This window comes from Mya arenaria, chromosome 15, assembly GCF_026914265.1.
Source record: "Mya arenaria isolate MELC-2E11 chromosome 15, ASM2691426v1".
NCBI lineage: Eukaryota > Metazoa > Mollusca > Bivalvia > Myida > Myidae > Mya > Mya arenaria.
Genome location: NC_069136.1, coordinates 1,835,930 through 1,862,678, shown reverse-complemented (window position 1 = coordinate 1,862,678; position 26,749 = coordinate 1,835,930). Strand labels below are relative to the sequence as shown.

Below are 26,749 nucleotides of genomic sequence, written 5' to 3'. Positions count from 1 at the left end.
TAACGGTAACCATAGAGTATCTCTTAGTAGAGTGCGATGTTAAGCACACAAGTTAGCTATAGAAGAAGGCAGATTCAAAAAGGATTGAAGATAAATATAATTTTATTCTTGTATGTTGTATTTTACAAAGATATTAGACAAATGTGCTTACCACGATTTTATTGTCATTGACCAAACAAGAAAAAAACTATGTAATTTGATAAGTTCTGAAAATGCAGCATTGTTAAGGAAATTTGTTTATAAATATTGCCACTGAAAAGCACAGAAGTGCTTTTAATTTAGTTAATTATTGCCTATTATTATTTAAAAAAACTAAATTTATATTTGTTCTTGATTTATGCTTTTCTCATGCAAAATTAATGTCAATAATGTTTTATATTGCCACCGTGAATGTATATATATGCATGTTGCTACGAACATGTTAATGTTTATGCCTAATAAATGTTCTATTGTTGTTGTTGTTTGCTATTTGTCATTTTGCAGCAAAATCAGAAAATTTTATCCACAGATCATCGTGAATGACAGTGTCAACTGAATTTTTGTAGTCAATAAAGGTAAAAGTAATTACTTTACTGACAATGGAATGCTGAATTAGTATCCTCATTGGGTACTTTGCAATGTAAAACAACAATTATTTAAATACGACTGTATGCTGCGTAACATTGTCAGGATGCAGATGTTATTGAGCTGAAAAGCTATTATTTAATTGTTTTATAATTCTGAAAGATGCAGTGTAAGCACTTTGTAGAACTGCTTCACCTTCTTGGCAATTACGAGATTTGTCTTTTTTTCTCAAAACGTTTTTACTTAGATCCGGCCATACACTGTCCTCATTTGGTATCCGTGATGACGCCAGTTTGCCGGAACCTCCAATCAGCGTCCATTAGGTGAAATATGGCATATCTGTCAAGCTCAATGTGATACTACTATTTTAAAATAAACTTCGTGAAACATGCATGCCAATCAGTAACAAAGCCCGTTCACATTGCAATATCATGGTATGCATCTCAACTTAAAGCGGCCTGAATTAACATTCCCAACGGAGTTGTTCGCGCGGTTGTTGTACCTGCGCCTCAATGAAATTCGCAGTTGTGCCTGTTGAGGACCGTCACTCGTGTCACACGAAACTATCTTATATTTTAGTTACATTACACTATGATAGTTCAAATTTAGAGTCTTTGCCATGAACTTAACCATTCAATACTGGCCCGAAAATTAAATCGATGAACATGGCTTGGAGCGTGGATTGTGGTGAAATTAAAACCACAACCATGAAATGCCTCCAACCCTCAAAACATTTATTCAGCTTGTAATCGTAGAACGGGCGGTTTAAACAACAATATATTTCAACACTTAAAACATTTGAAGCGCTTAATCATCTTGCTAAAAAGTAGCCGCGTTTAGGAATAGTATGTTATCTCTAGTAATTAAGCACGTTATATATCCCCTCCAGATCTAGCTTTACGCTTTGTTGAGGGACCACTTAATAATTAAAATCGAAAAGTATCGTGGTAGTTCCAAGCTGTGTAGGTTTACTACAACAGACTCGGGATATTTACTTCCCATATTGAGGACTGAGGTTCAAAACTGTGCAGACCTTGCAACAACGTTTTGAAAAAAATATGCAATAAGGCGAAGGCCAACTTTGGCTTTAAGATTTGATTGATTGAGGCTGGAAGGCCCAGAGCCTCGAAATAAATCACCCTATCCGATGATTATAAAAACCGGACCCGATGGCAAGTTGCATTTCAGTACAAGATACTGAAAAGTAAGAATGGTAAAACATTGTCGCAGTTTGATAATATTATCAATGAATACTTTAAAGCCTCGCGCGCCAATATGGTCCCAAACGTTCTGTACACTTATAAATATAATTCTTGACACTGGTATTCTCCCGGATGTATGGCTAATCGGGACAATAAAGCCAATTTTTAAAAACAAGGGTTCTCCTACCGACCCCACAAATTATAGGCCGACTACCATTCTTAGTTGTTAAGGCAAATTATTCACGTCTATCCTTAATGAACGCATCAACACATTCCTCTATAATAATAGCTTATTAAACGAGAACCAAGCCGGATTTCGCGCAAATTATTCAACCTGCGATCATATTCTTACATTGCATTTCCTTATAAGTAAACTAGGCCCAGAAAAAGAAACTGTTTTGCTCATTTATTGATTTTTCTGCCGCATTTGACTCTGTCTGGCTAGTTGGCTTGTGGCATAAGCTAATGCAAACTGGCTTACAAGGTAAAATTCTCACAGTCATAAAAACATGTATAATGATATAAAATCATGCGTTTCCATCAATGGGCATCTGTCTCCTATGTGCCCAAGCTTTTGTGGAGTTCGTCAGGGAGAAAACCTTTCTCCGATTTTATTTTCTATTTACCTAAACGATTTAGACGAATTCCTTAAAAGAATATGTTCTAGTGTTTCTATGAAGTAGATGCTAATGAGACAAGTATGTACATTCAGTTACTTATTCTCTTGTATGCTGATGACACTGTACTCTTTGCAGACAATGAACGTGATTTTCAAAAAAGTCTTAACTGTTTCCAAGATTACTGTTTGCAATGGAAACTAAATATTAACCTCTCAAAGACTAAAATAATTGTCTTTGGTGCCAGAAATCTGAAGAAATTTAACTTTAGCATTGCTAACCAAGCGCTAGAGATAGTCAAGGAATACAAATACCTAGGTGTATATTTCTCGTCCACCGGTAGCTTTTTATACTGCCGTAAATATTTAATATTTTATTGCTAAAAAAGCAATGTATGCTCTATTTCTTAGAATTAATAACCTAGACTTGCCTTTGGACATACAACTGAAGCTTTTTGATTCTACCATTGTCCCGATTCTAATGTACGGATGTGAAAACCTTGATCTGTTGGAGCAACTTCACTGTATTTTTTGCGACGGATTACATATACTAGAAAAAGTACTCCACGTTACATGCTCTGCTCGGAACTGGGTAGATACCCCCTTAACACCATAGTTAAAACCAGAATGATTAGTTACTGGATTAAATCGTTTCATCCCATGACTCGAAAATAAGTTTCTTGTTATATAAAGGCATTTTACATAGTAATAATTCAGTCTGGGCCAGTTACATCAAGTCAATACTTGATTCAACGGGTTATTCATACGTTTGGCTTAAGCAAACAAGACTACCTGTAAAACATGTCAGTAAACTTGTGAAATCTAACCTTGTAGACCAATTTCAGCAAACCTGTTTTGAACAATTTAATCTTTCGTCTAAGGGTAAAATGTATTCTCTGTTTCAGTCTGATATTAAATTTGAGGAGTACCTAATAATTTTACCCAAATCTCTACGTTTTATATTCTTGCATTTCCGCACTAGTAATCATAAATTCCCTATCGAAGTCGGTAGATGGAGACAGATTGCTGTACCACATGTCAATAGAAAGTGTACGTTTTGTGCGAACTACACTATTTACTTACATGTCCATTTTGTAATCCTACCAGAAAACAACAACATAAGTAGTCGTTTTTACTCAAGACCTAATGTCTTACACTTAAGTGAAGTTTTAAATAGTAAGAACCCGCATACCTTAAGGAAAACAGCAATTTTTGTTAAAATCTTAGTTGATCACTATAAACGAATCTGATCATGTATTTTATAGTTTTTCATTTGATATCTCATAACTATATCGAATATATTGTATCCTAATTTAAATAAATGAATTTGTTTTGTCATAAAAAATAATACTATTTAAACTAACCAGATTCCCCTTACTAGAAAATAAAGTCACCCCTCTGATAGGCATACATCAGCTAAAAATTTAACAACAAAAATGGCAATATTTAATACAACTCTTAGGGCGTTAAATCAAATTATGGATAACTTGAAGTGCTGTAACAGATGCTGAGAAAGTGCGAACAAGTCTCAAAGCAGATTTACGTGAAATGGCAATTAAGGAAAGCTTTGAAAATACGAGTTGTAACCCACTGTCATGTTCGGTACAAGTAATTCGTTATGTTTTAATTAATTAATTCACTATCCTTTATCTTGGAGGGACGTATAACGGTGGTCCTGCATGGCAGTGTATATAAATCGGCGCATTTTGCTTTCTGTAACACAACCTTACTAGACTTAAAATCTGACAGCGTCATAAATCAAACTTACATCCTAAACGGGGGTGGGGGCCATAGGTCGTTTATCTCATAGGCCGGTCAATACCAAAAAGAAACAGATGGAGAATGACAACACGGCTCAGTGTTCGATTTATTAACGTCATATGATATCTAGCTCGACAGGAAAACATTTGCTTAACAAATAATATTTCATACATGATATAATATCCACTACCGAATAAGATTACTTATTATTTACATTTAAGTACGTAAAGTCGTAAACACAATATGGCGACAAGAAAAAAACAGTTTACATTGCCAAAATGCATATAAGAAAAAATAAAATAATAGCATAGCCTATTGGCATATACAAAGTATTTTGTGGTAAAGACCATTTGTTATTGTTTGGATGGAGAAAGTTTCGAACCAACAATTAAGAAAGTACGTACTATTCTCTTTACTTAAGTGTAAAACAAGGAGCATTGTTTTCAAAAGTTCAGGAATACAATTGAAACTGAATGGGTTGCATATGCTTCATTTAAGAATATTAGACAGTATGTATTAATCTTATCAACATATACTGAAAAATTCATCCGAGGCGCACATCCTGCCGTGATTAATAAAAATAACCTCCCTAGCAAATTGGGCCTACACATCAATTCTGGCACAGGTACACTCAAGGCTTATACAGTGTGCCATTATATGACAACTTGAACACTACTACTCTCAAGAGTTTATACGTTTGTTTAACAGTCAACCAACCATTTACCATATCAGGTTTACATATTGTTCTTTTCGAAACAAAAAAATAGACAAACGGCACTGTGTTGTTTAGTCTTGAGAGGAAGACCGTTTTTCCACCCCAACTTTGACAGGTCTGACTGGTCGCAGGAACGCCTCGTGAGTGATCACTTCCAATGGTACCTTTACGTAGAATTTAATATTACAAGTATATGGCATATTTATTGCCGTCCGAGTTGCATGAAATTCTGACAATCCCATAGCGGTTCATATTAGCGCAAGTTGAAAGGATTTCATAGATTGCATTCAAACTTGGCTTAACGTTCCTAGCATTATAAAAATATTACTTGAACACAAAAAATCTTGAATTTACATGTGCATATTCTTCCAGGTATAATTATAATTTAGACATTTAACAACAAAACACATGCGCAAGCTTGTGTACATAATGTTCTTATTTAAATGTTGCTATTAGTTAATCTGAAACACATGTTGATTATACCATTTTGAAAACAAACATGTTTATTAAAAAAAATCACAAGAAGAGGCCCAATTTCAATTACTTAAATTCAATTTGCCTGATTATTAGTAGGACTGTTTCAATTTAATACTCTCAGTGATACTGGAAAAACAGCATGGTCAAAAACTACAGAATATTCATAACTGACATTTCATTTCCAATATTACCTCGGTTTCTGGGACCTGGAAGAACTTGACCTTCCTCAAGGTAGCCACCAGGGCAATTTTCAACTCCAGGACAGCAAGCCGCATGCCGATACAATTACGAGGACCATGCCCGAACGGTATGAAGGTAAACGGGTCACGTTTGGCTTTCTCTTCAGGAAGAAACCTTTAAATTGAACAAAGTATATCAAAGTACAAACTTTCTAACATGCATAACACATATTGCTGTCGTACATTGCTAAAGTTTACTTTAATATATATCTCATTCGGAACCCTTTGGTCAATAACATCAAAACTCAGTTTGAAAGGTTCGGTCGATAACTTATCAGCTACATTGTCACTGTCATTGTCGATGTTACGAATTTACTTGTTCACATGTTTCCACGTGTATATAATATGAATCCTTTTGTTTGCAAAAATAGAAAAAGGGAAACGCACAGTATTTAAGTGTATGCACTGTCAATACAAATTTCCACATAAAGCGGATGGTATGTATAATGTATGTTTTACCTTTCCGGTATGAACTTATCGGGTTCCGGATAAAGTTGAGGGTCATGGTGAATCATGTAAATGCTGTACTGGATCAGTGTGTTGGCAGGAAACCAATAGCCATCCAACAACACGTCCTTGTGATGGCTGGTCGCCCTGTTCATCCTAAAACATGAACAAACCCATTCGAAATCAGGCATGTTCTTATTTATTTTTGTAAGAAATAGTTTGTATTGCACATGCAATTACATCGATGGAATGGGGCTCAAATGTCTCGGAACATATTAAGTCGTTATAAACAGGACTCAGCTAAGCTCACTATTGTTTGTTTAGGTTTATAGTTTATGTACTATGTACAAACATGCACAGTTGCTGTTTTAGGATCTGATGCGTCACAAAATGACAGCTTGTATCGTGCGTTGTCTTCAAGTCTGTGCCTCCCGTTTGGAATATATTTGGCCTTAGTTACACGAACCTTTGAACATGATGCTGGTTAAAGTTAAGGCTGATCGACTTGCGCCTGTAGTTACCGCTTTGTTTTAACTTCCTAATATGAGACGGCGGCAGGGATGTTTACCAAGAACTCTGGACTAATAGGGTGCTAGATGGTATGCAAAATAATCAAAATTAGTCATTATTTGGTACCCGAACTCCAATATACTGATTGGTTATGCATGCATTTAGTACAGAAAGTTGGCTGAGTGTGAGTTACATTCTATTTGATATTGTTTTCAAAGGTTGCGAATAGGTGACTCCCCCGATGTCTATCGATATACATTTAATTCGTGATTTCCTTTGTAGGGTAAGTGTGGTGTCCATTTGCAGCTTTTATTAAAAAAATTATTATATGTATATGGTTTCGCGAATCTCATCCTAGATCATATGTTTTGCTACTAACTGTATAGTTTAAACAGATAGATTGTTTTACAAATATAATGATTCTTGACTTTTAAATCCTTGCAAATGTGATATTTGAACCACTTTGCTAGCATTATAAATCATTTGCTCGTAGATATTTCTGTGATATTCTTTTGGAAATGATACTTAAGACACAATCTTGGCAAAAAAAACTTACGCTGCAAGTGGTGGATACATTCTCAATGTCTCGTTGATAACTTGGTCAAGGTAGGGCATATCCTGAATCACGTCATACTTCAGCTCCGAGACATCCTGTTAAAACATATATACAATACATAGAATACCAGCACTGTGTTAATGAACGTGGCTTAACTAGATAAATCAAATTATTTTATTGTCTAGTCCAGTGATTTCACGTGGTACTAATAATTTTAAAATAAAATGTTAAAGGAAAATAAACCTTTATGTGCATATCAGAAAACGAAAACTCAGGTATGAGAGTATTTTTCGGTATTCAAAAAGCATCTTAAGTCATTTCTTAACTTAGCTTCTATAGTCAAATTAAAAGGAAACAAAAAATGTTTATAACATAAATGGATGAATTTTCAGTCAATAACATATAAAAAACCCGGAAATACAGATAGTTTAAGTTATTGTGTCATACAACCAGTGAGATGCTTAATAAAAGAAAGAAAATCTCTTATTCCGGCTCAGGACTATTATCGCCAATTTTTGGCGGTAACATATTACAATTTGATATCATTTTGCCAATATTCTCTATTTGTAAACAAGTATACATGTTCATAAATTTATGGAATTATTGAAAACATTGGAGCATTCTACAATAACGTCTGGTTTGTTAATCACACATTTGAAAGTCTATATACACACATGAAGCGGAACTAGACAGTGACGCTTGAGGACACATAACAAGAGACATGCAATGACCTTTAATAAGACACAAAACATGTAGGTTAAAGAAGCTATTTAGTGGTTTTGGAATATTTATGCAAAGATATTATTCCATATAAATACATTTTCTTGCTCACAAGAACACGTAGTGCTAATGGTGAGCTTTTCCAATAGCCCACCGTTCGGACAATGTGTATCTCTTGTTTTGTGTCTTAAAGGGCTAGCCTTGTGCCTAAAAATATAAACTTCGCTACCGTCTTGGTTACTTTCCCTGTAGTTTCCATTGTATAACTGCTCAAAAATATACGTTAAGTATCATAAAATGAATAACTAAAACATTTAGAAAATTGTGCTTGCAGACGACATCGTTTTGGAATATAAGGAGTATTTTGATTATTCAACTTACTTCAGAGATACAGTTGTCGATTTCGGCGATAAGTTTATCCTGAACGTCAGGGTTTGTCGCCAAGACATACGCCACATACTGCAGAAGGGAGGCGGTGGTTTCGTATCCAGCCACAATCACTATGAACATCTGGCCAGTAAGTTCCTCAACAGACAATCCTGTAATGACCGAGTAAGGTTAACTTGACGACCCCCTCCCACACACACACACACCCCTAAAAACACTCAGAAGGGTCACTTACTTAAATTTTATCTCTATTGCAACGAGTGTGAAGAATGATGGATTAACTTTAGTCACACACGATGTTGCGCGAAGTTCTTGGTCTTATGTTGTCGGGGAAGTGGAGTACCCGAAGAAAACCCATTTTTCCAGAACGGTAACCACAAACCCAACCAAACATACGCCGTGGCCGGGAATCTAGCTTCTGATACCTTTGTGAGAAGCAAATGCGCTAAACACTGCGATTACCATACAACATTTGAAAGCACGAACTATTTGAGCATACAAACGGTTTATAAATGGCACTGCAGGCTTTTTAAAAAGTCTTTTCGATGACGACAATGGTCCACACCTTAAGCTCAATAGTACATACTTGAACAGCATTCTTATTTGAGGTGCAACTCGTTTTCCATGTTACCGACACCGAATAATATACAGGAATGCGAATTAAAGAAATCATCGGATTAATAATTTAAACAGCACAGCAAATCCACCAAAGCAACATGCTATGTTAAGTAAGGCGTATAATTGATGTGTAAACAAAATAAATTCACTTGCGTACTTTTCGTGGTCTTGCTCTCGTTTTCATCATCCTGAAGTTCCGCATTAAGCATCAGTTGGAGTAAATCTACACGGCTTGTCTACAATAAACAGAGAGATTTTCAGCATGATAATTTATTTGGACGTATCTGTTTAACATATTGTATAGGGAGCATGGATACCTCATGCGTTGGATTGGAAATGGAGTTTTCCAACGAAGAGAAAAAACAACATGCATCAGCTGCAAAAGATTTCCAGAACAGCTGTTCTTGTTTTCTGAATATCGTTAAATAACCTTACAGGCTTGATTGTTTTAAGATTTGGTTTTATTTCAGACAATAGAAATAAAATTCACCAACTAAGCAACCAACGTTATATTCCACGAGTGGCATAATGATTGATTAAAAATACTTTTATGCTCAAGGGGTCGGATTTAAACAGCAAAAATTGCAGATATTTTTTATTCCTCAGGCAGTACCCCTTGCATAGACAACTATCGATAGCTCAATTTGTTTAGGTAAGCTATTTCAACTGTCACTTACGTCATTATCTTGTTTTCGTTGTTCAATGATTTTAGCTGAAACGTCACGGAAAAAGTCCATGGAATCTTGCGGGTAGTAAGCACTATACTTAAACAGGTTTGTAATTGGAATCATAATGCGCGGGAACAAAACTGAAATATATAAATGATAAGTACAACCCAGAACAACACGGAATACAACACAAGTAGAATTCAGTACCGTGTTTCAACACGCAACTGACAATTAATAACAGCCCATTTTGTAAAACTATACAGGTAAATAGATATATTTAGTTTTTTTGATTCATTGAAATGGTATTTTCCGTCAATATATACGAATTAAGTTAGTAAAATATGAATATAACAAATAGTTATATGCACTATTTTCTCCTATGCCTTAATCATAACATTTCGTTCTTCAATAAACAAACAGAGATATCGTGCATTAATTGATAAGCACTTATCATACAGTGAAAGTTTTCTTAGTATAAAATTAATACTTATAGGTATTCAAACAAAAAAATTTACGCATGCAAAGTAAAATTGGATTGAAGACTGGCGTAGAGAATATCTTTTTCGCGTGCCAAATAAACGGATCGTCGGGGTTTTTGAAGGCGTTAGTGACAATTCCAAAAGCGTTACTGGCGATCACGTCCATGGTGTAGCAGCCAAAATGTCTGCAATTGATTATGAGTTATCATATCCAGAAAATAAAACCAAATTGAATATAACGAAAAATTAAACATTTAAATAAAGAGGACCTTTAATGATATTAATGTGAATATTCAATGCTGGAACCACGGGTACGACATTTTGATGAAGCCACATCAAGCTAAATTGTGTATATGAATTGGTATCACAAGTACCATTTTCTATAATTATAAGTAATTAAATGGGACTTACACTCTTGGATCTATGACAGCCCTTGAGTCTGCCTTTTCTAGAAGGCCAGCAACGAGCAGTTCAGCGCAGGAATTCATCTGTTTGGTCATCTACACATGCAAAATATTATCGCATCGACTGATTTTCACATATTCCATTTGAATATATAAAAACAGTATGGTCTCTTTAGTGATAATTACTTTTTGTCAACAGGGAATTTCTTGTCAAATTACTATGCAATTATTAAATATACAAAATTGAACAAACATACAAAAATACACAAGCACAAAACTTGGTCATCAACCACGATACGAATCGGACTACCTGTTTCAGTTTTCCGGCACTGAAGCTTGGGGTAATAATGCTTCTCACGCGTTTCCACACCTCATCTTCCATCGTTAACAATGTTTTATCTGCAGGTGGAGGATCGAATGCACCTGGGAAAACCTGAAGGCAAAAGAATGTGAAGAAAGACAAGTTGCATGTCAAATTATGTCGAAAGCAAAATGTGAAAATATTACCATACATATCTGTTCTTTTAATTCTTCAATTTCAATAAAACAGTACGAACGAAATACATTGTTAAATTTAAACTCAATAGCCATCAACATATTGCAAGGCAGATATTGTTTTCTATTAAATAGAATAAAAAGATAACAAAAGTCCTACAATATCGCGAGAAATTGCTGCTGTAGCATATCTCGACCGCTAGAGTAAGACCGCGTCCTCGTTATCAAAAATAAGATTTAATAATGTAATATGAAAAACTGGACTGGAGCATTTGACGGACGTCACAAAATTAAACTCATGCTAAACAAAAACAATCAGAGGTGAGTCTATTGAAGGCATTTGTGCCCTGCTGTTGGTAGTTTATTATTATAGTTAGCACCTTAATACTATTAACCATATCAGTAATTCCCGCGTGCAATATCATCGTGGGCGTAATGTTATGCCGTGAAAACAATGCACAATGTTCAAAATCCATCAACATGGGTAGCATTCTCCGACAACTGATGAAACACTCAGTACAAGATACTATGACCTGTTTTTGACAGACTCGCAAACAGCCTTACAAAACTATTGTATGTGTTATGATATGCTCTGCTCGCCAAGTGATTTTCACCCGAGAGAAAGGGTAAATTAAGACTAGCGAATAAATGCGCATATGCATTTTATTTCTAATACCAATCCGTTATTTGAAAACGTACATATCGGTTTTGGAACTCAACGTGGTCCTTGATCATGATTTTCTTCAGCAACTCAATGTTGGCAACGTTCAAGGCCTTCATTGAGCCTGAGGGTCCTCTACAAAATATAACATAAAATTATATTATTGTGTATGCAAATCAATCTATTTAAGGGAGATTTATTAATTTTTATGTTAGTATGCTTATATTTTAAATTCCAACACAAAAGGGATCAAATAAAATTTCTCAAATCTATAAATATACCATAACACATTGAAATAAGTTATTTAGTCTATTTTTAAAAATGGGCATTCGTACGGAACATCTTGGAGTTAAAAAGAGCTTTAAATGATAAAACCTCACATTTATCGCACCGTGAAACAATTAATATATATAGTAATAAAGATATCAAATCCAGATATGGAGGCGCGAACCATTACAAACACACTTATCACGCACAACAATACATTTTATCTTGTAATATATGTTATTTATGATGTATATTGTACTAATTAATGTATCTAAATACAATTATGAATAGTATAACTAAAGTTGGATGGAACTAAAACAAGAATAAACGATGGTGTAGCACTTTTTATAATCTCTGATACAGCTGATATTTGTTGTATTAATAATGTATTTCAAATATGTTGCATGTTAACAAAAAAAGATTTCTATAACAAAAAATATTCCTTTTCTATAACTCGTTTGAGCCTCTACATTACATTTTTGTTATTATTGACCTCAATATGTTCATGTTGAACATTAATTTTTCGTATTGATGTATCGACTATAAATTGAAAACCAAAACACCTCTGCAATGTATGCCCAATGGCAATGAAAATCATTTGTTGGAGTTACAAGCTTGATGGTACATATAAAAACCATTCACAGGACCAACCAAAAATATATATAAAAAGATCGGCATCTTGAGAAGGATACAGTACGGTTAAGGACAATGATACCAGCAAAGAAACATGCCCCGTTGAAGAATAACTGCGATAATTGCACTTACCCGAAAACATCTCCATACTTTTCAATCCGTTTTCGCTGATGATCGGCACCAGGCTGTAATATTTACATGCACTAATATTTAATGTTGATAATACTGGCTTCACTTGGCAGACAAAAATGCTTGCTTAAACCATGTTGCATTTTATATTTATATTCGCTAACTAAAGATTGTGTGACTAATACTCAATACAAGCCTAGGAAAAAAACGAAATAAAAATCCGCTTACGGCCATGATGTAGGTCAACAAGTTTCCAAATACAGGAACGGGGAAGGGACCTTTTATCTTGTATTTGTGCTTCCATATTAGCATCTGGACCCAATCATATCTGAAAACATAGTTTGTATTTATTGCATTATTGTTCTTTCATTATCATTGGAGTAAAATGTATGAGGATGCAGATGTCAAGTTGATTAATATGGTGAAGCAAATATTCTGGACAACATATATATATATATAGAGAGCTAAAACCCATTATGGTTTGACTTAAATTTTTGTACCGGATTATTGTAAAAGGGAATATCTGGAGGGTAGAATACGCCAAGATTTAAACTCATATATGGCCATATTCTAGTGAACTCTTGTTTCACTGACCGTTCCAAGGTGGTAAATCCAATTATTTAACGGTAAAGCAATTTTGACAAGGGTATGTTGTTGTTGTTGTTTTTTGTGTGTTAAGTATGTAAGTTTGTTTTGGGTGCTTGTGTTTGTGTATGTGAAGTGATTATGTTTATTTCAATAGTTCATTGTAGTTTGGACCATTGCCTTGTAACCCTAATCACAATTTGTTTTTCCACTTCTGGGCTTGTCCATATATTTTTTAATTTTTTAATGCAAAAGCATGTGAATTGATTTCCAATAAGTCAAAAAATCAAACTGACACAAAGTTATCATGTAAAATCAATAGCATTGTTCGACATTTACTTCCGGGGTAACTCGCGCTGACGTAGATGGACATTACTGATAATTACTAACTAAAATATTAAATAATATATCCAATAAAAAGTAAATTAAAATAATAAAAGTAATGATGACAGTTAATTACTCTAGTTTTATACTACAAAGTTACACCCATGAAAAGATTGATGCATATTGATTTAAACACATTTATAAACAATTAATTATTTATATAAATATCTATATTGGTATGACATCTCATAGAAGGCACCTTCGTTTAATGTGAACTGATTATTATATCCTACCGAAACAGTATTTGTTGTCAATCATGCCACCATATATAGATTGAATTCAGTTCTAAGTGGCTGAACAAGATTATGGATTTTACATAGGCATATCTTAATCATCCTTTATATTTGAGCTGACATTCTACATGAAAAAGGTTATGTTACTAAGTGTGATTAACCAACCTGATTGGACAGAAATGAATTCATATTAAGATGTTGTCCCATATAAATGATTAATTTGGTAGTTCGATTCTAGTCTATAAATGTGTCTTTTTCTTCTCAAATGTCAACCGGAAAAACTCTCGATCATCGTTTTATAAAATCTAAATATATGTAAATGTATGTGATCAAATTGTCTCAATTTTCAGTAATAACAAAACAACTACTTACAGAATGGAAAACAGAAACAGTATAAGTAAGGTTTTTATAATATTCCAAACGGTATTGAACGCAAAAATCTCCATTCCGTCTTTTATTTCGGCAAAGTTTCAAGGGCAGTCATTATCTAGATCGTGTTTGTTTTGATAGCGGTGAGAGGCGTAATCATAACTAGGGGAAGTAAGCATGGAAAATTGTGTTTGATAAACACTGTACGGGTACGCTCAATTATCAGATAGCATGTGACACCAAGAGTTTAAATTTTTAAGTGGCGATGCATTTCTCTTTTACTTCGCTAGAGTATGTCTGACTGTTTATTTTAATATGAGAGATGCTGATGTATTAACATTGTCAACAGCCAGCTGTGTGTTTTTCTTTTCTGAAAGATTATTCTGCGAACTTGCCTTTTATAGTATTGTTCACATGTGTATTTCCTTTGTTATGAGTATGCATGTTTAGATAATAATAAAATAAAGCAGACATGACCTGGACTTTGTACAACGACACATCCGAGTAAATAACAAAACCGTAACATAACATTAACCTAATCACTCAATATTTCAACAACATCATGTGGCTTTTCGGGCTTTAATACTTTATCTCAACTGAAATACTTGGCTGTAGTGTTTGAAAATCGGACTCCATTTGCTATAGATACTCGAATCGAATCGGACCAAGCATTTCGATTGACTATCGGACCACAATAATCGAAAGCTCATAATATTATTTGGGAATACATTGTTTCAACATGATTATTTAAATGGTTTAACATAGAGTCAGTAAGTGTGAGACTATAGTCATGCTTATTGGAGCAGTTAATAAATGGCCATGCACTTATAATGACTTTAATAACTTCACCACTAACGAACATAACAACAAAACACATTTATCAGATGCAAAATGATTAACACCTCATCCAGTACTTATAAGTCACCGCATTAGAAAAATATACGTTAATACCAGAAGTGACATTAGCGACATCGATGTTGGACAACCACTATCGATTGTCGCCGACATGACATTACCAGCGACGATTTATCGATGGTACTCGATAATCGTTTCATCATTACTTGGCTGTTCCGTTTTACGGTTTTGTAATGTTCATGTTCTTAAATTATAAAACGTAATGTGACTGACACATTAAAAACTATAAACAAAACAGCATTAAAATAAAAAAAAAATACTGGATGCATGTGCTTTCATTAAATGTTCAAGTTAATTATTTAAAAAACAAACAAGGTAGCATTTATTACAAACAATAATATACCATGCTAACTATGATATTTGACAATGACCGCATACACTTAAACCACAATCCATGATTCATAAGCAATTGCGACAGCACTGCTTTTTGCGCACAGCGTCACGTGACCATGCAACTTTTCAAAAGTGGTTGTTACTGTCTATTTCAAAAGAATTTAACCGACCCAAAACGTTCTATCATGAGGTGTATTATTTCGTCCGTTAAAATAATTTAGAATCCGCTCTCCTTTCACTCTCCTCGGTGATATATTGAGATCAGTATGAAATAAAAAGTGTTCGATTGGATATTTTCACTGAAAAACTAAGAAATGAAAATAACAACTTAAAGAACTACATTAAAAATCAAGTGTAGGACCCTCCCTTTGATAAATACTGAGTATCACACTTTTGAAACTGAAAATTATGTCTAAAATAATAATTTGATATAATTTTAAAATATTGCATATGTTTGAATATAGATATTCCTGGAAAAAAATACTGTTTATTAGGGAATTTGTAATATTTCTTTTCGAGAAAACAACAGCTGAAAACGAATACTCGCACATAAATTCGATTTTATATCACATTTATTTTTATTTTTATTAGTCGGCGCCGACTATATTTGATATTACTTTAGAACTAATCCAACTAAGGGACTAGTTCATAAATTGCAGAACAATGCTTTAAATCGTTTCCACATTGCATGATAAAATGTGAAGTTTAGTATGTTTTATAATAACTTTACTCTTTAAATGGTAATGGTACCTTAAATTATAAAAGCCCTGCTTATCATTTTGAAAAGTTTGATTTTAAATACCAAATCAATCATAACAACTCGGTCTTCTCCAGCAAGCTTCGAGATAGATACTGGCCGAGGTGTTCCGATTGATACCAACTTCCCCCCAAATAGATGAATGTTATATTACAATATCCTTTATGTTTCTAAACCTCCTACGCAGTAACCTCCCTTGGCCACAGCAAAAGGGCGAGTTTAATTGTTTGTCTTGAAAATGTCATTCAAAAGAATGAACTCTAAATAATTCCCTCTTAATGTATAGTATTTTTTATCCCCGTTCTATTTACTCATAAGAGTAAAATGTGTTACCATAACATATACAATATATAAAGCCAGGAATTCACATTACATGCTGGTTCATTCTATTGAAATCCATGTTTTAGACCATTGACTTTATTTACCAAAGAAACGTGTGTATAATTTTCGTATAATTTAGTATGTACCGTAGGATAAGCTTGGAAAAAAACAGAGTCTATAATTCCGGACTTAAACTATTGTAACAATATTATCAACCATAATGTCCATCGAACATATGTATACCCAACATATTATCATTGAAATAATAACCATTTTTTGGTTATCTACAGGCACGTTTTTCTTCTAATTTTATTGCGCCGACTTGATGCTATGCATCCTTTATTTTCTTGTAAACTGTCTGATTTCCTGGTAGATCCACTTGAAATGCCAACAATGAAACGTGCTCTTCACTCTTTACCAAGAAACGACCAATCTAAAAGCGGACAATCATCAGACTTACATTTGAGAGTAAAACTAGAAAACTTGCTAAACTTGTTTTTACTCCATTGTTAATGCACCTAAGTTTAATTTACATGTTCATCTTTAAATTTTATTCAGTGAATGGCGATCAGTGTTATTTGGCTTTATTTATTCGTGTGTTGTTCACGCTAATTTGTTTTGTACATTACCTTTTATTCTTTATTACATAAATGCATTACTCAAATTTATGCATACAGGTTTGAATGGCGCACAATATAGGCTGATGCATAAATGTTGTGTGTGTTTTTGTTTTAATTTTAATTCATTATTAAGTTAAACTCATTTGACTTTTGTAATCGAAACAAAAAAACACAAATATGATAAAGGTACAGATAAAAAATAATATCGATATTTTAAACTGGGAATGTGTGACCATGTGGCTATTAATTAAAAAATCCCGTTTATATACAAATATTATTGTTTATGTAAAAAAGCCTGTTCAGCAAGTTTTGAAAAACAACAACAACAACAACAACAAAACATTCAGCCTTTAAATCTGTACAGATGGAAAACAGTCAATAGTCTGGTATAGTATAACCATGCTGTGATTTACTGCCGAAGTCACCTCCAAATCGGTGTTATGTTTCCTTTAATATAACCCTTTAGTTTTCGTTTCAATTTTTATACGTGTAAAATATTTCCAAGTGAAACAAAGTTGGATTTTAAGTTCTATTCCATAAATTGCAGGTGTAAGAGCTCTTCGAAAATAGCCATCAAACGAATCATGGGAAACACGCCCCCCCCCCGCCATCCCCGGACTACCCCCGGACCTGTGTGCCGTGGTTACAATTGACAGGTGTAAAACACTACTGAAACATAGACATCAGGATCATGACATAAATCAAAACCAGCGTACTACAAGCTCAAGCCAACGCCCATTTGTTCCTTTTTTATTTGAAAACGGCATAACCAAACAAGCATTAAGGCAAGGGTTATGAACCTTGCTACATAGTCGTATGTGCTCATTGTCTATGTATTCTTCGCGCAATTTGAATATCTAGAACGTTCTTTAGATTATAACCAATGAACGTGCTTTGGCCGACGACGATACACTCATGGTCTATGAAAATAACTTCTCTTCAAATATCAAACGTAAAGGAGGCCGTTACCCCATTTTGAGTTCGCGGTATTCAATGTGTGTAAAGGACTACTTCCTATCGTTTAGCATTATTCATAAGGCATGATTCGGGTAGGAGATTATAAGTATCTTCCATGGCTGAGAGTGTAAGATAGATTCAGTCCGACCCGAGCGTAGGGTGTTTTGTGGAAAACAACCTGCGCGAGGGTCGGGATGAACCTATCTTACACGAACGGCTATGGTAGATGCTTTTTCTCCCACCTCAGTTAAACAAAATTTAGTAAAAATGTTGATTTTTTTGCTGAAACTCTTTTGTGCTTAGTGAAAATAATTGCGTATGGATATGCGATCATTCGTGGTTGTCATGGATATGCGCGCAGTGTTTCAGATTAAGGTAATAGTCAAATCGGTCTTTAAATAGTTGTAAGGAAACTGAAGCATTATTTCTTGAAAGGTGCGTGCAAACTGTTTTATGGTGACATTTGATGCGAGAAATAATTAATTAGCGTTCTAAATATTGCCACAAGACAAAGCTTCCATGATGCTACAGACGATAGTCTTCATCAAGGCAGGTAATTACAATGTGTCTACCATTAAGAAGGAGTTCCATACGGACATTTTATCTTCGCCCGTGGGCATGATAAGAATTTCTAGCATGGTTAAATTATTGGATCTACTTATCTGAGGAGGGAGAAAAATGACTGTGCATTTGGCAAAGGAGGGGAACAGGGTCAGGGTGTCTATAAATGTTCGGAATTTTTCAATGCTGATGGTTATTAATATATAAAGAATATATGGATACATATAGACGAACAGCCAATGAAAACCACATAGAAACAGTGTAGTAAAATTCTGATCTTAACTTAATACAAACCAATTATAACATTAAGACCATGATTATAATAAATCGATATTTTTCTTTTTCGAATATGAGATGATATGTCATTGGTGTTTACCCTGTGCCATTAAACGGGGTTTATGTTTAAACTTTTGGCTACTGAGCTTGTTTCTGTAGTTTTTCACATAAAAAGTGATCTATAAATCGCATGATAGAATACCAGTGTAAAAATAGAGGCCTGTCATCAACAAATGTCTAAAATTTACAATAACTCGCAAAATAAAATAATCGTAACTTTATTATTACTGAATGGAAAAATATGAAACAAGTTTTAAAACCTATCATTTGATTAAAACATAATCATGTCATATACCACATCCGGTATATATTAAAATTGAATGTTATTGATGTATGATTTTATATGACAGTGTGTATTTATTTTTGCTGTGGAGATACAAACTACATTATCAATAAATGATTAAATGTTTTTTTGTATATTTCTTCCTTTTAAATCATAGTGCGTGCTGGAAATTATACGTAAAGACAACTCAGTTTTGTTTAATGTAATTTCGGAAATAAAGCAACTTTCATAAAGCGTCCTTTTTTGTTCGTATCGTTTTCAAAGAAAAATACCGAAACATTATCATAGCCATTACACGTTTAACTATGGTTTGACGTAATTCAGTTATAATAATTGCGGATCAAGTTTGATAATATCGCTGCTATGATCACCCAACAGGCATCAGTGCCAGCTCCCAGCTATCAGTGACATTAAACAGGCATTATTGACATTGCACGGTTTTGATAATAAACTAATAGTTAATAAGCATTTCTCCTGGAAAAAAAATCATTATGACATTGGACCGAATTTATTGTTATATACAGGAAACACCGCTCCAATAGTTACTTAATGTATACGTACCCTGTGTGCACTTTTGCTGTTGTTTGTCCATTTGGTTGTAACATTTTGAAAATCGTACCTTGGCAATCACCTTACATGTACAAACTATGTGTACCATTACATTCCGTATAAATGCAATTCCAAGCCTACTTAAATGTGTGCACTAACTTGAGGTGACGTTGCTACTTCAGAGCATATGTGAAATAAAGTTGGTACGTACATCCATCATACACCATAAGTCGCCTTTGGAACCGTCTTCATGTCACTGGGTCTACATTATACAGTCCGAGGAGAAGCCTATGTGGACAATTATAAGGAGATGTCATTCGCATCAAGTCTGACGATGGCTTTCTTGAAGCAGCCATGGAACAATATCGGTGTTGTTTTTGTTGTCGGTTTTACTGAGGAGTAACATGAGCATGCTACAGGATAACACGGGCCACCTGTTGTGTAAAGTCTGCGGTCCGATTTATCCTCATCCTTTGTACGCCCAACCTGGATTTCCTTTGCTGCGTCTCGTGCTTTAGGGTGCTATACGCAATACCATCATGAACTTCAGTAAACTAAAAGGTGTCGACGTGAAACTGGTGAAATTCAAGACCGCTCGACACCAAGTGGAAAGCAAGTTTAAACCATATGCACTGTCGAAGAGGTATTGGAGAAGATAAAGCATTAGTGAAGCACATATAAATGGTTTTAATGTCGCTTTGCTCGATGATAAGCTTGTGATATATGGGTAGGCAAAGCCCGGCCTTAGTTTTTTTTCTTTCACGAACCCATCACGTGTGCAATTTGCAGCCTTTAATAATGTGCCATGAGCAATGTCCAGGTTGCGGCCAGATATTTGTGGTACACATTTGACCCAGCTCCAAAGGCTTTTGAGTGCCTTTCTGTACCAATAGTGCTGCGGGGCGACCGGGCAGTAGAACTTGCACAAGGGCTGGCCAATTGACTCTTCTGAGACCGTCAACACGTTTAAAGCCTCAGCATACCTTGATGTGTAGCAATCTGGAGTAAGATTTTTTAAACAGATTTTCCAAAAATAGTGTGCTTTATATAAAAAAGTGTTCGTAATTTTATTATAATTTATGTGTATAATTACGTTGCGTTGTTAAATGATTTTTGTTTATACTTTCCTTATCGTGTTAAAATAATATGCTGCAAATGTTTATGCTATAAACTCTTTTTTTCTATACTTTTTATTGTTAAATTTTATCATTTTAACCAATATATATGCAAAAAGCTACAGAAACATGCTCAGTAGCAAAAAGTTTAAACATAAACCCGGTTTAGTGGCAATGGGCAAACGCCAAAGACATAGAACACAAAATAACATAGAACAGCACAAAACTTTACAAACAGCACAGTGCATAAATACTATATATATATATATATATATATATATATATATATATATATATATATATATATATATATATATATATATATATATATATATAATTGGTATGTTTATCAAGAATTGTTAGGTACCGCCTTGGAACGGTCAGTAAAATGTAAATTTACTGGGAGTTTAAACCAGATTATGTGCACAAACCTCACTCTTATGCCAACAATTCTTAATAAAGATAAAACGCAAAAGGTAAATCTTATCAAAGTATGCATTAACTTGAGGAAACTTATCAATAAAACAAATAATAATAAAACATGAAAAGGTAAACCCCAAGTACTTCAATAGTTAGAGATCCCAACTCTATCTGCAGACGGAGGGAAACAATTCAGAGCACCTAATGCAAATACTTTTCAAACTTACCCGATTTCGCGGTAGAGTCCAGTTTTATGCAAATTTCTCAACCAACATATAAACGATCCATTTTTAAATAAGTGACATGGAAAGAAGAGTCAATTACCTTTAAAATGGTGTGCGATATGTTGGTATAACTATAGTGTCTTTAGACAAACAAGCATAATTCAATGTCCAATTCTCGTGTTTTTCTTTAGTCGGAAAGAGTATAGCAAATTCAAATCTTCAATTTTCCCCCTGTAAACAGTACTAAACACAGACCTATTGAAGTTATTTTATGCTTCAGTGTACTGATAAATTAATTATGTTTGTATGTGTGTGTAAATACTTTTAATATGTTTGTATGTTTGTATGTATGTTTGTTTATTTTATTGTACCAATTAAATTATACTAATCAAATATTGTGTGGTTCTGACCATTTGTATGAGAATGAAAACTTCTGGCAATGTTAAATGGACTGCTGCCGTCTGGAAACTTGTAACTAAGGGTTCAATTTGGTTAACATTCGCGATACAAATAGTATAAAAAGTAATTAAGGTTTAGAGCAAAAATGACCACTTTTTTGACACCCCGGATCCCATAAGTTCAGCTGGTACGGATACAGATATCAAAAAAGGGCTTTCAGATTTGAATTCACCGTGGAAACCAACAACTGAATAACCAAAAAGATGAACAACTTATCACTATAAATGATATTAATAGTCGGTATTGTATGTAGAAAAATAACTCAACCCCAAAATGGGTTAAAGGGCCCCTTTAATATGCGTTCAACATCGTTTAAACTTTTCATTACTCTTTTAATATTTATGATATCGAAAAACGGTTTTCAGATTCTTGCTCAGTGCATAACTTACCACTATAAATGATATTAATAGTCGGTATTGTATGTAGTAAGAAAATTCAACTCCAAAATGGGTTTAAGGTCCCTTTAATTTGCTTTAACCTTAATAACTTTCTTAATATTTTAGATATCGAAAAACGGTTTTCATTGTATTGGCCGGAACGGGTATCGTTGTATTGGCTGACACGGGTAACACATGGCTCCAATCCTTGTATTGGCTGAAACGGGTAACACATGGCTCCAATCGTTGTATTGGCCGGCACGGTTATCGTTGTATTGGCTGACACGGGTAACACATGGTTCCAATCCTTGTATTGGCTGACACGGGTAACACATGGCTCCAATCGTTGTATTGGCTGACACGAGTAACACATGGCTCCAATCGTTGTATTGGCTGACACGAGTAACACATGGCTCCAAACGTTGTATTGGCTGACACGAGTAACACATGGCTCCAATCGTTGTATTGGCTGACACGAGTAACACATGGCTCCAAACGTTGTATTGGCTGACACGAGTAACACATGGCTCCAATCGTTGTTTTGGCTGACACGGGTAACACATGGCTCCAATCGTTGTATTGGCTGACACGAGTAACACATGGCTCTAAACGTTGTATTGCTGACACGGGTAACACATGGCTCTAAATGTTGTATTGCTGGCACGGGTAACACATGGCTCTAAACGTTGTATTGCTGGCACGGGTAACACATGGCTCCAATCATTGTATTGCTGGCACGTGTAACACATGGCTCTAAACGTTGTATTGCTGGCACGGGTAACACATGGCTCCAATCGTTGTATTGCTGACACGGGTAACACATGGCTCTAAACGTTGTATTGCTGGCACGGGTAACACATGGCTCCAATCATTGTATTGCTGGCACGGGTAACACATGGCTCTAAACGTTGTATTGCTGGCACGGGTAACACATGGCTCCAATCGTTGTATTGCTGACACGGGTAACACATGGCTCTAAACGTTGTATTGCTGGCACGGGTAACACATGGCTCTTAAGGTTGTATTGCTGACACGGGTAACACATGGCTGACACGAGTAACATATGGCTCCAATCGTTGTATTGGCTGACACGAGTAACACATGGCTCCAAACGTTGTATTGGCTGACACGAGTTACACATGGCTCCAATCGTTGTATTGGCTGACACGGGTAACACATGGCTCCAATCGTTGTATTGGCTGACACGAGTAACACATGGCTCTAAACGTTGTATTGGCTGACACGAGTAACACATGGCTCCAATCGTTGTATTGGCTGGCACGGGTAACACATGGCTCTAAATGTTGTATTGCTGGCACGGGTAACACATGGCTCTAAATGTTGTATTGCTGGCGCGGATAAAAGATGGTTTTGTATTGGCTGGTTGTTTTCTTTTGAATTTACTTGCAAATGCGTTGTTTCCGAAAACTGTTTCGTTCTTAGCTAGAAAATAGAATGAATAACATTAATAATAACACTGTGATGCGAACAACTTCCGGCTTTTTAGCGACATTAACAGGTGTTTGCGGTCAAATAGAGACGTCTGTGGTCTCATTGACAAAACATTAATTGGTGTGTCCTGGAAATCGTTCTTTTTTAGGGGGCAAAATGACAGTACATTTCCACATGGCCCATGAATGTAGAGCATGGCCAGTGTATGTCTGAATTGGTTCAAGATCTCAAAATGTCATTAGTTCACACCCTAGGTATGACTTGCAAAGATGAGCTCGGTCAAAATGTCACACTCTATTGCAACTCGCCTTGCTTCATCCCTTTTTCATCAGTTTTTCCATGCGATGACGTCTTCAGTTACACAACACATACTCATACTTAATACTCGAGAACATGGCGTTCTCGTGTAAACAAAATATGTTGGAACAACATACAATACATATTAAATAAAATAGGATTTTGAATTTTGATTCCATTCTTTGTGAAAAAGAATACTTATTGGGAGTGTGAATAGCTCCTAATATCGACCTCGTTTTCAACCGAAAAAACGACAAGCACTTCAACGTCGATTGGTGTCGAACATCTGCGATAGTCGATCAGAATCATATATAATCGATTCCCATAGAACGTTATTATTCCAATTACAAACTGATTATATATGATACAGGAATATAGTTTTACTCTCCCTCCCCCTCCCCTCCACCAAAAAAATCCAAAAAATCTATGTCGTTCAATATATTGGGCCATTTATTTTACAACACTTTCACGTGTTTCCGATTTCCGATTACGGTTTACTATTTCGATTTGTTTATCGATTATGAATTTTCTTCGAGTATGCAACACTACCATCGTCTAGAAAGAAATTATATCACCCATTCAATACAGTGAGCAAGAACAACATCGGTCAGAATGTTAAAAAAAGTCACACACAAATTACTGACTATCCCTCCTATTGTTCTAATCATGTTATGATGTACGTAATTGGAATCGCCTCCTTGACGTCAATGTGCAAGATTCTGCCCAGTAATTATATTGTAATTGTGTTACACCATTTTAGAGTAAACCAAAGAGGTGCCAATTCGCTGTTTCTTCCCCTGCCTTTATGATTCCTACATGAAAGTTCCTCCGTTTTCTCCTAGAATGTCCGTTATATCGGGATTTACGAACATTACATATCAAACGATACTACTGGCGCAATTCAAGCATCTAACAATTCATCGAACTTACCTAGAATGAAAAATTAAATATAAAACACGAACACAATGCTGTTCAGTTAAAAAAAAGTTTTGAAAGTCGTTTTGAAAAATAAATTCTATAGACTTTTCTCCACAAAGGTATTATAATGGATCAGCATTTAAGAAATTAACAAATGGTTGTAATTTAGGTATACTGACTAGTGTTTATAATATATTATTATTGTTCATCGTAGCTATGCATGATTTTATTAAATACATTTATGTTTAGAGTAATGCTTAATGTGTATGCAAATGATTTATTACACGTTTATAACTACCTACAGGTAATCATGTTATTTGTTTAATTATGCCTCATTCATTCTTCTTCTTCTTTTTCTTCTTTTTCTTCTTCTTCTTCTTCTTCTTCTTCTTCTTCTTCTTCTTCTTCTTCTTCTTCTTCTTCTTCTTCTTCTTCTTCTGTTACATGACACTATTGGGCCGTTTGTTCAAAACTTTGCTCAAGTTAACCACGTGATTAACGACATCCTTATTAACTTTTTAGCGTGAAATATTTGATGTGCGCACATATTTAAATATAAAGCTAATATATCTTTCAAATAGTGTTAGAAAAACAACAGACTTCCAGAGCAGTAATTATTGAAAAGTTAACAACGTTGTTAACTTCAACACTCTAGACGCAAAGTGGTCCCATTGTTCTCTAAAGCTATATTTATATACAACTTTGTGCACGAATATGTCAAGAATTCGGTGGTGTCAAAAAACGCAATGTAATAGTGATAAGTCGAGTATAGTTACAAAAATATTGACATACTTTACAGTATGAAAATGATAATAAGATATTTATATTTGTCATTCTATTTTTGCTCTTCACAGATAAAATCATGAACAAATATTTTGACAAATGTATTTTCAGTGGTGTGCAAACTCCTTCGTCTCAATGATCTGACGTTTATAAAGTACATTCAGAAGCTCAGAAGCACTTTAAGGCAGTGTCTTACCCCCCCCCCCCCCACGTCTTTTGTGATATGCTTTGCATGTAGATTTATGATGTGGGTATATAATAACTATGGCACATGGGTGATAAGCTTTAGTCACTGAACCCGTAACCCGACCCCATGGATCGGACAAGATATAGACGCTGGACCCACATCCCGACCCCATGGATCGGATAAGACATAGACACTGGACTCACAGCCCGACCCCATGGATCGGATAAGATATAGATACTGTTAAGATAACGACACTGGACTCATAGCCCGACCCCATGGATCGGATAAGATATAGACACTGGACCCACAACCCGACCCCATGGATCGGATAAGATATAGACACTGGACCCACAACCCGACCCCATGGATCGGATAAGATATAGATACTGGACCCACAACCCGACCCCATGGATCGGATAAGATATAGACACTGGGCCCACAACACAACCCAATGGATCGGATAAGATATAGACACTGCACCCACAACCCGATCCCATGGATCGGATAAGATATAGACACTGGACCCACAACCCGACCCCATGGATCGGATAAGATATAGACACTGGTCCCACAACCCGACCCAATGGATCGGATAAGATATAGACACGGGATCCACAGCACGACCCCATGGATCGGATAAGATATAGACACTGGACCCACAACCCGACCCCATGGATCGGATAAGATATAGACACTGGACCCACAACCCGACCCAATGGATCGGATAAGATATAGACACTGTTAAGATAAAGACACTGGACTCACA

General features: G+C 35.1%; 1 protein-coding gene across 1 annotated transcript in view; it reads right to left on the bottom strand.

Annotated features, from left to right (window-relative positions):
• LOC128220059 (uncharacterized) overlaps positions 1-14,266 on the bottom strand; it is a 42,626-nt gene extending 28,360 nt beyond the window's left edge. Inside the window, exons 1-12 of the mRNA XM_052928313.1 lie at positions 14,123-14,266; positions 12,777-12,876; positions 12,552-12,604; positions 11,558-11,654; positions 10,674-10,796; positions 10,371-10,459; positions 9,996-10,144; positions 9,490-9,620; positions 9,006-9,048; positions 8,189-8,361; positions 7,088-7,182; positions 6,034-6,177 (exon numbers count right to left, since the gene is read on the bottom strand). Coding sequence (XP_052784273.1) covers positions 6,034-6,177; positions 7,088-7,182; positions 8,189-8,361; positions 9,006-9,048; positions 9,490-9,620; positions 9,996-10,144; positions 10,371-10,459; positions 10,674-10,796; positions 11,558-11,654; positions 12,552-12,604; positions 12,777-12,876; positions 14,123-14,196 — 1,271 coding nt within the window. The 5' untranslated portion in view covers positions 14,197-14,266. The remainder of the gene's footprint in view (positions 1-6,033; positions 6,178-7,087; positions 7,183-8,188; positions 8,362-9,005; positions 9,049-9,489; positions 9,621-9,995; positions 10,145-10,370; positions 10,460-10,673; positions 10,797-11,557; positions 11,655-12,551; positions 12,605-12,776; positions 12,877-14,122) is intronic.
• Between the last annotated feature and the right edge of the window lie 12,483 nt (positions 14,267-26,749).